Genomic DNA, 13398 nt, shown 5'->3' with positions numbered 1-13398 from the left:
TTAGTAGTGTATAGATGTACAGGATAATGATTTCAAAAGAAATTGTTCCTATTTCGTAATGTACCCCTTGTTAGAATATAATTTAAGGCAGTATGTGCCGCACCATTTAGCTCAGAGATGACTAAACAGCTCAGCAGGTTTTTCCCATCTCCAGCAGACTAGATGTACTCCAGGTTTGTCTTGACAAGCCACTGGAAACCATCATGATGGATAGTATAGTGAACACTCGCTTCATCCCAGACAGGGCTTAGTGCCTCAGTCTTTCCTCCCATTCTACTGCAAGTTAGATTATGAGGGACTTTATAGATCCCAGGGGGAAATTCTGGTGCATACAGCAACAAGAATGTAGTGCACAGACAAACACACACATAGTGCCAAACAGACAAGATATAAAGAGAGCACCCATGGTGCAAACAAGTAAATGTGGTGCAAAACAAATTTAAAAAGTATCCAGTGTACAGACAGCATCCTGAAAATGAAAGATTGTAATGTTAAATACGGTAATATTGCAGCTTTTATTGAGACCGGTCTCACAGATGGTATTGCAGGTGTCCGGGGAGGCTAGGGGAAAACGGGGCACTTATAGGATGTGCATCTTGTAACGTTGATGCTGAAGGTGTCCTGTAGTTTTTGTCATCTAATGCAGCCGCAAGGCGGCGGCAGACCATCAATCTGAAATCATATAAACAGACCACCTGATTGGCATAAAGCATAAAGTTCAGTGGCGGAGCCGACGGGCGGAGAGGCAGCACCTCCCAGCTAAAATATGATTCGTGACTTCGGTTTTTTTCGCTATCGCACGTGTGTAAGGCAGGTACAAATTTCATGGATGCCAGAACGGCGTGTATGCGGACTAGTCATAACGGTTTCAAGTGTTTAGACTTGGTGGTTCCATAGATGTGGGTGACTCAGTTAAATGTAGTGCGCTGACGGTCCAACGAGGGCTTTCGCAGGTAAACCTGACTCATGGAAACTTGTTGCTTTTCGCTCCGTATTATTGTTTTTATTCGCATTATCTTTACGTTAATCATAAGGAACGCATTTTTTGTGCAGTGTATTATCTGAATTAATGTGGACAATACAGTACAAGCTTGCTTTTCACCGAGTCTGTGGTATCCCACTGGTAGTCGTATCACAATTTTCTCTCTTCCACTGCGTATTGACGCTTTGAAGTAACAAGCTATACAGTATGAAGGTGATTTTTGTCATTTAATTGTGACAAAATGTACAAACACACACACACACACACACACACACACACACACACACATGCAACAAAACACCGAGTGCTTTAGGTACGGGGAAGCTCATACGTAAACCGCAGAATACAGCTGTTTTGAAGCCTTGCTTTTGAAGTCCTGACCATTGTGCTGTATGCATACTAACGAAAGTATGCAGAATGTATTGGGAAAATAAACTTAAGAGGTCATGAGTGTTTTTTGATGCTGTTTTGTTTTAGTCATAGATTACGATAAATTATAAGAATAAACGTTCCTGTAACTTTTACGGAGAAACACACATGAATAATTCGTGATAACCATGATTATTGTGTAATTTATTAAAATAGCGTGTCAGATTTCTATTCAGCATGTAAAAGTTTTAACTTGTCCAGTCTTTGTTTTAGTTAAAGAATTTGATAGACTGTCCCCATGTTAAATTAAACCAATTGAGTTTTTGGGCTCTAAAATTAATAAAAGAATAATAATAAATGCTACTTACCTTTTGTCAATGGTTATCAGCATCTGTTCTTTGACCTTGTATTAGCTATTTTGGCTCTGAAAAGGACTGTACTCTACGGATGAAAAGATGTTTACTGGTATGGGGAGCCTGCCAAAAAGCGTTGATGGAACAGTATAACAAATTTTATTACCATTAGTATCAATTTTTAAAGTTAAAACAATAAACACTTACTAAGCTTAAAGCCATTTCAATCAAATGTTATCAATTCATTGCTAGTAGGCGATTTCGTGAAGACGGCATGGTAATCAAAAAGAAGGGAACTGCAACTGGATTGAATTATGCCCTGACCCACTTCAAGACGGTAGTCGAGCACAACTCCTGTGGAAAAATGTGAGAAGATTAATACAAAAAAAAACAGCCACGCATTTATACACCTATAAAAGAACCATTTCTTTAGCATGAGAGACAGAAATGGAGCAGAGGGCGGATAAAAGAGGATTTAAGTGGTTGTTTTTTATTTTAAAATGGATCATGAAATAGTTGACGGCCATTGCTGATTTATGATATAGGTTTGCTTGCAGCCAAGGAGACGTCATCCGTAGCAGTTGTGGAAATATACTTCTTTTGAAAGGAATAATATCATCTAATACTGACTGTCGGTTTTGAAATAAACGTATGATGGTGAGTGGGTTATACTGTATGTAGAGGATCAACATGAGATGCGGTGCAAAATTGAGGCTTGAATACGACGGCTGACACTCGAGTCCCGCCTTCATACCTACACACGGAGCCTAACTAACATCGCTGCTGAGCTGCTGTTCCGAACCTCGACGGCGGCATCAGGCGTCCATCGCTTCGCATTTAACGGCAGAATAACAATTTAAACCGGTTCAGGACGAAAGTGTTTACATTTTGCAATTTTATTGACGGAATCCTTGTTGACAAGACCGCTAGGCAGAGAAAAGCTGGTCGCACACGGACAAACGCTCTGATCATCTCCCCTGGTTACTGAATCGACGCATCCAGAAGACCATGGTACGGATGAAGGCTGCATAATCAATTTCTGACAATCACATCCAAACCATTGAAAATCCACTGGGGAAAATGCATAGCTGTTATTAAGGTGAATTTAGAAATATTTTCAATGTCACTCATACACGTTGAACCGGCCTGCGAGTCATTTGTTTTCAGGGGATCGATGTGTGTAGGAGTCGCCGTTTTTGGTGGAAAATAGGATATTTTGAGCAACATGGCTGATACTCCAGGCTGGGAGCGGCGGCAAGCCCCTGGATGCTAGCTGTAGTGGGTGACGGTACTGCTGGGAGAATCGGCAGCATTATGAGCAAGAATATTAATAACATAAATCCGGACTCGTCCGCTATATTCATATCCAAGATGGACGTGATCATCCCGTTTTCACCAGACGTGCCCTGTGACAACAATGGCCAACGCATGTGGTGGGCATTTCTCGCCTCATCTATGGTGACTTTTTTCGGTGGGCTCTTCATCATTCTTCTGTGGAGGACCCTCAATTATCTGTGGACGGTGTGTTGCCATTGCAACATTAAAAACAAGGTACGGTACCTGCCGCGCGTTGAAATAATGGCTTTTATGTTATCCATAATCATCATTTACAGTGTAGTATAACCCCACAGCACGATGTAGTTTATATGGCCTCCGCTATGTGGATTTGGATGCACGTACCTGAGAATGCTGTGAATTTTACTTCATGTTTTCTGAGCGATAAGATGACGCAACCTTTACAACAGGAAGATGCCTTGAAGCACACTGATGCGCCAAAAAACTCACAGAAGTATTTCTGTTGTCAGCCTGTACTTGAAAGACATGTCGAAGAATTATATATATGCAATACCTGCAGTGCTTGGTACTGTACTATAAAATACTATAAAGGTATAATAAAAAACGTAATTTAAAAGACCGTCATGTACATGCATGCGCGGTGACCTGCACGGCACGAGAGAGTGACAAACATGTAAAGGCAGCCAACTGGTAGATCCATGTACTTGGCAAGTTTCTTGGTGGACTGGCCTTGGTGACTATTACCTTGGCCCAAAACATTCTCAATTTCCTGGTGAAATGATGCCCTTTGGGACATAGACATGAATTGGGCTGAAATGACTTGAATGTTGTTGTGTCTTTAACGACAGGAATTCAACATGAACACGAAGGCCGAGATGGGAGCTTCACTCTGAATGCAAAAATTGTACTTCACTTTGGCTAACAAAATCAGCAAAGTAACATGAATAATAATAGATACAACTGGAATGTCTCTGTGAAACAGTCATTTTGGAAGTGCCAAGTTCTGGCAGTGCACCAGCTAGCCAGGGAGACTGCATATTTTCGAGAGAAATAATATTGTCATTTTTAAATTTGTGATATTGACAAAATGGTGTTATTCATTTCTACACAAGAGAGTCTGGTTATTTAAAACGAATGGTTATGGAGGTGTTTGCAGTCTCTGCTCTTCATTACCTTTTAATATACCTGTGGGAATGTCCTGCCGTTCCTGAAACCCAGGGCTGCTTGCCGTTTGTAGTTGCCATCATCTCCGTTTGGCACACAACGCAGTTAAAGAATACTGATGTAGAAAATGCCAGAAAAACCTATGCAAGAGCTATTTCATACTGTCATTTGCCAGAATTAATAATCAGCTGTGGTGGTTGGTCTGCCATACAGGATGTATAATGGAAGTTTTAGTCTCAGATCATAGAGCCTTCAGACCTTAACAAGTGTGTGGGTGGCTCTGATGCTTTGAAATAATGGGAACATGCTTGTCAGAATTAAGTGTCTGAAACCCAATCTAGCAGCCTAGTGAGATTGCCTTGTTGGCATTGTGTTTGTAATGGGATGCTCCTTGCTGATGCCTGCTGTTGGTCTGCCTCTGGGTGGGGGAAGGGTATTGTGTGTCTGCCGGCCAGGTTACCATAACCTTAAGTATCCTGAACTGACTTCTGTGTGGAGCTGAGCTTGGCTTAGGAAAAAGGTCAAAGGCTACTTTGCTTTGCCCATTGAAACCATAGCATGATCACTGAAAAAAATGAATACATACTGAAGACATTTGGTCAGTGATATTTTATTTTTTTTCCCCCTGAGGTGCTTAAAAGGTGTATACATTTCTCTTCTTTCCAGTATAAGCAGGAGAAATTTACTGTCTGTTCAAACTGGTCTTCTCTTATATAGACTTTCACTAGAATGTGTGTCTCTATAATTCGTGGTTGGAGATCCAGTGGATAGTAAATTATACAAATTCACTTTTATACTTTTATGCTTGCTATTTGTAAGCATGCTTTCTCCTGGGGCCAGTTAGATGGTGCAAAATTAATTTTAAAACCACTCAGTCTTGTGTTACATCATCTGCTGTCAAGTGGATAAATCCTAGACATCAAATTTCCTGAGCTCTTCAGCACCACGGAAAGCTCACAAATTGCTGTTCAGCTGTAGTGGTGCTGTACCTACAATACCTGTGAGCCATATCGCTCTCCCTTTTCAGTTTCTGTTGTGATTATAGTAAGATATCAGTGACTTTGCTTTTTGCCTTTGAGCTATTTGAGTGCAGCCCTTTCTGTAGTCATTTCCATATCACTCCTCCAAAAAGGAATACATGAAGCATTTGGTTCTGCATTCATTAGGCTGTGAGCAATGGCGACAGCTGCTCTGTGGGATATCTCCATTTGCTCCAGGTGGTACACTGAAGGAACAGTATTATGATGTGATGGTTGTGGTCAGTCATGTGTCTGTCGCTGTAGTCGTCGTCAATGTTTGAGTTGTGTTGATGCAGTATTGGTCTGGATGTGAATGTGCCTTTGTATCAGGGCTCTTGTTCACCAGCTATGCACTGTGTGGTTAATGTCATGTGGTGTATAGGCTGTCATCCACATGTAAATACGGGAATGGGTTGGGGGGCTACAGCAGTCAACTTCCTCTTACAGCTTGCTGATTACATTTACATTTACTTTATTTAGCAGATGCTTTTCTCCAAAGCGACGTGCAAGTGAGGCAAATGACAAATTACAAACAAATGGCTGTCAAGAAGTCAAGTAGGCATTAAGTGCAGCTAGGCTGAGCTTGCAATGAATGCCCAGGTACAAGTGTAAGCAGCACTGGAGCAGGAGCTTATATATCACCTTCCAACAAAGCAAGAAGCTAATGAGACAGCTAGATCTCAGGCATGAGGTTCTTGATGAAAGCAATTAAAAATGAGCCTTCTGCACCATTGCCGTTTTTCCCTGTGATGAGCTCATCTCATATGCTTTAATCTATGAATTGCAGTATTGCTTAATGCTTCATGTGACCACAATTCAAGTGAGCCTTTTCTGCAACATATTGTGGTTGCAAATTACATTTATCAAAATAAAAAGTAAACCTAGAACTTTAATGAATCTAGAACCTGAACTATCAGCTCCCATGAGGTTTTAGGAAGTGATGATGTAGCAGCTAAATTATGGTTTAGACTCGATATGGCACGTGGTTACCAGGCGATCGGATTGCTAAGGAAAGAATATGTTGAATATGTTGAATATGAATTTCTGTACTTATTTCGCCACTTGCTGTTTAGCTGACTGTTTTGTCTACCTCCCGAATTACACCCACGTATGCGCTCAAACTGTCAATATACGACATTCTAAAGGGGCTTGTGTTGCTAAGCAATATGTCACATGTACTGAATTCCCCTTAATAGGGTCAGCTCTGACTAGTGTGACTTTCATTCCCCTCGTTGTAATTTCAAATTCCAGAATATCATGGTGTAAACAATATGTGAGCATTTTGTCTGACTGCATCTGATCAACCCAGAGTCAAGCACAGGTAGTTTTTGACACTGTCCTCATTGTATTCAGCCCAAGGTTTGAAACTAGTTATGCATGACTCCAGACAGATGCTGAGTTTCTGCACTTCGTGAAACTTTCTGTGTGTAACATGAGTGAGACGCTGCGACTGGACAGTGATGCCAGTGATGCTAGAAACGATGGATAAAAATCTGAGGCAACCCTTTGGAGGGGCAAGAAGTTGTTGCATTTTTTTAGTGCTTAGTGTTGATTGATTTCCATAACAAGGCAGAGATAGAGAAAGCAGTGAAATTATCAGGCTGCAGAACCACGTGTTGTACTAGTACCTCTGCTCTGTTGCACCAGTATCACAAGGGGAGAACTTGACACCACCACATGGTGTTGCCAAATTGGAGGACATTTCTACCAAAATGATTGTGAAGACCTCAATGTTTCAAAAGCCACAACACGCCTGTCACATATTGGAGAGGGTTAAGATGCACTATAGTATTTTTTTAGAGCTATTTAGCCTGTGCCTTTGGGGTCAATGCTATGGCATTACTCTGTATCCCCATAGCTTTCTTTCCAATGGAGAGGGTTTCATCTTCCATACTGCTCAGTGAAAACAGACCCTGTACTTATCTGTTTCCTGGATACATGCTCAAGAGGCTACTTTGCTGTCTCATCGTGAAAAAAAATGGTCATAGTTTTTGACAGAACTTGTATGCAAGTAAATGTGTACTTCATTTGTGGTATGAAAGTTAAAATGCATGGTAATTTCTTGTCACGACAGCACGATTGCACATAAAAGAAGTACACATTTGTGCTGTTATGACAAGAAATTGCAATGCACAACAGTTTTTGCAGTAAATGCATCCTTGTCTACCAATTATGTCAATCCTTGTATATAGTATATGTGTGTGTATTTATTCCTTGATGTATAAAGCTGTCCAGCTATGCTGATGAAACTGACAGGCCTGCAATGAGTACTCACTCCGCTACTTGTTTGAATACTTATGCTTTTGTCACACATGTGCATAGTCAATTTAATCTAAATTTAGAATGTCCCCTGCTGTCTGATAAGTATTGCAATTTTTTTGAAAATATCAAACTTGACAGTATGAGAGGATGTAATAAATACACAGGTAGAAGTATATGTACTGGGCCCAAAATGAAATCCCTTTGTAATGATTTTATGTTGAATTGTTACCTGTCTGCTTCACACACACCCTACGCTCACCTACTCCCTCACTTGCCTGGGACTCGCACCTTTTCAAGTCTTCTGCGAGCAGATATTATTGCGATGCTCCTCATTTGCACAGATGCTCTCTGCACTCACCAGTGAGTAGTACAGCTGTGAAGTAGATTTGGGACCCCTTTCTGGAGCATAGTGAGTGCAAAGAGCACTGTGTGTTTTGCTGGAGTTGCTGTGCCTTTGGAGGACTAACCACATTTTTATCAGCATTCTACGATTGAAGGTTTCTAACGGTTACCCAAACTGTTCTGTGCATGACCGCCGATGAACCATGAAACATTGTTTCGAGTTTTATGCGCTTAAACGGTTCTGTTTAGTGGCCAATTGTGTTTGTTTATTGTGGTCTTTCCTTGAAATACAAGTAAAGAACTCAACATGGAAAAAACCCTGGGGTTACTACTACTGCTGGACCTGTTGATCAAGCAGGCAGGACGGGTGCAGTTTGGGATGCTCGATTATGGACAAATCATAATCACAACTGTTGTGGTCAGTATTGAGATCACAATCATTTAAGGCGGTTACTCATTGACTTTGGAAATATGATGCATTTATTGAATCTTTCACAAAACTTGAATTCAGTCGAGAAACAAATAAAAAAGGGGTGCAATGGATTTATAACACAAGACAACGGGAGCATAAAATGCAGCGTAAGAAGCGTTTACTCTTGATTATTTTGTTTTAATAATTGTTGGAAACCAAAATCATGATTGATATTGAAATTAGATGAATTGCCCAGCCCTAGGTGCAGTCAGTCTTTCCTTGTTTGACTGAATCTTAGAAGGTCTCCACATGGCCGGCCCCCATGAGAAAAGGCGTCACTTCAGAGTGGCCATGCAGCGCTCCTTGTCGGCTGTGTGCCATTCGGAAAGCTTCTTGACTTAGATTGTCCTAAGGACTAAAGTCTGTCCTTGGCTCAGATCCGGCTACCCTGTGTGGCCAATGTGGGCCTTATATGCAGCTCTGTAGCTCATGCAGTGAGAGGTATGTTGCTGTTTATGTAAACCTGAACCTCAGCCCCCTGCTCTTCTCCCTTGTGTCTCAGAGAGGGTCACACAACCACGGCATTTTTCAGTCCTGTTAATACAAATTATAGCCTCTAATCCCTGTAGGCCCACCTCAAGAGTCTTGCTGCTCCACGCTGTGGTGTTTTCGGCTGTATCATGGTTGTGTCCTTTTTGTAGGGACAGGGCAAGTATCCATTACTTTTCCTGTGCTGCACAGAAACATACTCCCTTCAGCTTCATAGTGCTTTGTGTGGAGCAGTAACTTTTAATAATATGTGGTGAAGGTTGCTTACAGAAGTCGCTTACATGTTTGTGGTATTGGCTAAAAATGACAAATAATTGATTGTATAAATGCAGTATTTCATACAGAAAGAAGTGTCAGGTTTAACTCTCCTTCTGTGTACATAATGTAGTAATGTCAAATGTCAAATGCCTTGGGATGACAAAAGGCACTATATTAAAAAAAATTGAATTGAACTGAAGTGCCCACTTGCTCCAGTCTCCATCACCATTTATGGATGCTTGGATCACGTGACCTCATGAAGACACCATTAGGCAGCTGCCTGTTCCTTTAGCATCATATAATCAAATAATTAGGCTTGCAACGAATGGAGACAGAGCTGCAGTGTTGGCTGTAGGGGTGAGTGTGTGGTAGCTGGCAGTCCAGTTTCCAGGCTGTTTCTCCTCCCTGTGAGTCATGCTTCTGCCTGGAATCTGCCCACACTCAGCTGCTTAAAGATGCTGTCACTGCTAAAATGAAGAGAAATTCAAAAGGTCCAGCTCACATACATGTATTATACAGGGTTGCCATGATGTCAGTTTGTGTCTGTGTTGCAGGAAGTACAGAAGGTTAACAACCCTGTCAGTGACTCGATAGACGCCAAGGCCCCAGAGGAGAAAGAAGACACCTCCGTCAGTGAAGTGGGGTGGATGACCTCCGTCAAGGACTGGGCTGGAGTCATGATATCTGCGCAGACATTGACAGGCAGAGTGCTGGTAGGTTCAGTCCCGCTGCATGTGAAGCAGTGCTTCAGGCCACACTGCGATATGGTCACATTGAAATGTCTCTTAGTCTACATGTTTTGTGCTTTAGAAATGCACTAAGTGTTAGATAGAATAGGCATGGTCCTGACAATGGTTGAAGGGTCACAACAGCACTCAGACTAGTAGTTTTAGATACAATGGTGAGTGAATGGCTCCCAGAGAAGGCCTCCAGTGAAGGCCTCCAGTGTGCTGCAGAGTCGCCTCCCCCTCCAGGCATTCATTCATTCATTCATTCATTCATTCATTCATTCATTTAGTCAATCAGTCAGTCGGTCAGCCAGCCAGCCAGTTGGCCCCTTTCCCTCTACCAGATATGGCTACACATTAAAATGTGATCTGCCGTGTGTGAAACAGGACACGTTACAGCTATTGTATTTCAAGTTGTATCTTGGTATTACAGTATATGTATGTCAAGAGATGCACTTACATTTAAGGCATGAGTGCTTTCGTTTCCTTAAAGGATCATTACAGACTTGCTGAATCAGGGCTAAGGGACTGTGCCCCCCAACAGAGCAATGCTCTTTTATGTCGTATATGAAAAGTCCTGCTCCCATACCCCCGTGCCCCCTCATCGACTGCTAATATAATCATTATGCAGAGCTTCGAAGCCTCTCCTCAGCTGCTTTTATTTGTGTTTGCACAGTAACTTTATTAATGTGTTGTTCACTTGGGTTCTGCTGTATTACTTATTGGGGTCGCTATGGCTACTATTACTTTCTAAATGAAATGTTAAAAGGCCATCTCTGTGAAAGGTATGATTAAATGACCTGCATGATCATTTTTCATGTATCAGCTTTATTTACTGACTGACATGTTTATATGTAATGTAATTCCAGAAGGTTTTCTAACTGCCTGGAGCATGAATGCGGGTTTTATATTAGGAGCTTTGGGTGAAAGCCTCACATGAAATTAGCACAAGGCAGTGATTTGTGCTGCTTGCAGGGTCTCCTGCAGAGTATGGTATATGTCAGAAGATACCCTCGCAGCACGAGACGCAAAACAGGCCTAAGTGTGCAGCTTCAAAGGCCTCATTTCTTCTATAAATTTTCACGTCTCGATCGGATCTCAAGCTACATGCAGAATTCAGTTCACATCTGATTTGTTGGTGTTGTATCAGAAGAGAGTCTTACAAGATATTATTTCTATATTTATTTATGAATAATTTAATGAACATACAACTTGAAGCCAGTCTTCATTTGTATAAGCTGTTGAATCGTCATTTAAGTATAGAGCCAAATGTTTTTTTTTGGTCATTTACACAGCTATGGCAATGCACCCTTATAAAACAAGCACCTGAGCTTTATTTTGTTAAAGCTCCTGTTTCAGAGGGAACATGAGCAGGGACAGGGTGGACTCCAGAGATGTTCGGGAGATTCAATTGGTAGAGACAAGTGGCACTCATACGAACAGGCAATCGTGATAAGGACCGGGAGAGGCAAATTAGGGCAGACTGGAATGGTCACATGACTCACTGTCCTGAGATGGGCGGCACTTCCTACACCCACACTGCACATTCAGTTTCTTTGCTTTAACCTTGTAAGGATGTTCTCACAAGGCCTACTTTTTAGGGTTTATCATCCTCCTGGGGACATTTGGGGGAAATCTGACACAGACTCACACACACCCACATATCACAATATCATTAATGGTCCTAAGATGGTCTTAACTTCGGAGATTAGCCGAAAAATAAGAACAGTGATGATTACAATGACAATAAGAATAATAATAATAATACAGTCGTGCAGAATATCCTAGATGTTCTGTTCCTTCAGCCTAGTGATGTTTAACACCCCCAGTTTACTGTGTAATGAGTGGAATGAGCCTGGCGTAGGGGACTGCGAGCTCTGTGTGCATTGGGTGACGTTGCCACATGCCTGCAGGAGCAGGGCCCGTTTCATCCCCAGCACGAGTCCTGCGGTGGTCTGCAGGGGGAGCTGCCTGTCACATTGGGCCTGTGCCTTTGCCACGTGTGGCCTGCATCAAAGGCTTCCCTTAGGCCTAAACCCACTGAGGTCTCAGCTTTCACATAATTGTGCGGCTTTGAAATTGGAGGAGGAAAAGAAAACGTCTGAGGCTTTTAATTTCTGCATGGAGGTGCCCTGTTAATGCTCTGCCAGTGCCCGCATATCCATATATCTGTGTGCCTAGTATTGTACGTGCACTTTTGTTTATGAACACGCAGACATCTGGAGCAGCACAATGGCATCTTTTCCTCCAGCACGCTGGCCGCAGGGGCGCTGCTGTGAATTTCACAGCAACGTGGGGAGACCATTTTCCATCCATCCTTTAGTGTCAGTGATTTGAGTAGGATCTCAGATGAGTGAAAGCACACCACCGATGATGCCTCATGTGTGATGCCAGTTGGTCTCAGCCCACACGGATTCACTCAGAGTGATTCAGAGCTGCCAAACTTCCCAGAGCTGCATTCTGGACCGTAGGTGGAGCGTCACCACGTCAATGGGGATTTGTGATCTGAAGTGAAATCTGAAGGAAGCTGAGTGCTGTGGAGCGGTACAGACTGCTCTGTCTCAGAAGTGTTAAAACGATTCACAGCAATGATATGTTAACATGTGATCTCAGTCATGCTAAATCATGCTAGATATTTCTGCTGTCATTTTACAAGTCATAACGGCGCACAATTATGCTTCACTGTGTCACAAACTTAGAATTTACAAGGCCAGTTGTGGCATTATCATCTTCATCACCACCACCAGCTTTATCATCATCTTCATCATCATCATTATCATCATCATCATCATCATATGTAGGAAATGCCAGTATTTTGAAACTTAGTGCATAAACTGTGGTAGTATATGGGGTTTTGTTGGCTTATATTTGGTTTGTGGTGAGTCCCATATGAACTGCATCACGGTGTCATGGTGGTCAAACGATGCTGCTTGTGGTCTGCAGAGTGGAGCTTCTCCAGCCTTGGAAATTCCGCTCGCACCAGTGTAGGAATGTTTCACCATGGGGTCACGCCTTGCACGGACAGGATGAGGGGAGACGAATCAGCAGTGGTTTGTACTGAAGTACTCCCGTCTGAGTACTGCTAGTACATGCTAAAGCGTGCTTTTAGGGCTTATGTTCTGTTACATGTTCATAGTGTATCTGCACCCCACCTGCTCGTGTTTTACATGAGGAGTATGTACCACTGTCCATGGTGACCATTAGCTGATGTTTTTCCCTTGAAGCTTTTGTGCCAAGTCCACTTTGACTTTCTCTTTTTTGTTAATTAGGCATGATTTAGAGTCATGTTCTTTCTTGTTAATAACGAGAAGCCAATTATTAATTTCTTATTTTATGAAAATGAACTTTTGTGTGAACTCCTTTGGTATAATGATTGAAGGCCTTTAGCATAAATATCAGTGGTGGGAGAAAAAGAAGGGAGCCCCCCCCCTTAGGGAACCATCACAGAGCATGCAGTAAGGACCCCAGATGCAGTGAGAGGGCGAGCCTTTGGGTCCTCGATGACCATGTCTGAGGCATTGAGTTCATTTGTGTCTATTTTCCTGGAGAAAATATGTCAAAAAGAAATGACTGAAAAATCCTGCTATTTTTCCTCTTTCAGGTTGTTCTAGTTTTTGCACTCAGCATTGGAGCACTTGGAATATACTTTATAGATTCTTCAGAG

The 13398-nt window shown here is 42.1% G+C and overlaps 1 protein-coding gene and 1 long non-coding RNA gene across 2 annotated transcripts in view; one reads left to right on the top strand and one right to left on the bottom strand.

Annotated features, from left to right (window-relative positions):
• Nucleotides 1-496: 496 nt before the first annotated feature.
• On the bottom strand, nucleotides 497-2575 carry LOC111839636 (uncharacterized). Its single transcript, XR_002837145.2, has 4 exons — nucleotides 2459-2575; nucleotides 1912-2058; nucleotides 1720-1792; nucleotides 497-672 (listed from the first exon to the last, which is right to left on the bottom strand). It is a non-coding gene; the product is annotated as an uncharacterized lncRNA (long non-coding RNA).
• Nucleotides 2576-2970: 395 nt separating this feature from the next.
• kcnma1a (potassium large conductance calcium-activated channel, subfamily M, alpha member 1a) overlaps nucleotides 2971-13398 on the top strand; it is a 30209-nt gene continuing 19781 nt past the window's right edge. Inside the window, exons 1-3 of the mRNA XM_023803690.2 lie at nucleotides 2971-3255; nucleotides 9561-9719; nucleotides 13336-13397. Of these exons, the coding sequence (XP_023659458.1) occupies nucleotides 2971-3255; nucleotides 9561-9719; nucleotides 13336-13397 (506 nt within the window). The remainder of the gene's footprint in view (nucleotides 3256-9560; nucleotides 9720-13335; nucleotide 13398) is intronic.

Source organism: Paramormyrops kingsleyae, chromosome 3 (genome assembly GCF_048594095.1).
Source record: "Paramormyrops kingsleyae isolate MSU_618 chromosome 3, PKINGS_0.4, whole genome shotgun sequence".
NCBI lineage: Eukaryota > Metazoa > Chordata > Actinopteri > Osteoglossiformes > Mormyridae > Paramormyrops > Paramormyrops kingsleyae.
The sequence above is the reverse complement of the archived record's forward strand: the minus strand, read 5'-3'. Positions and strand labels throughout refer to the sequence as shown.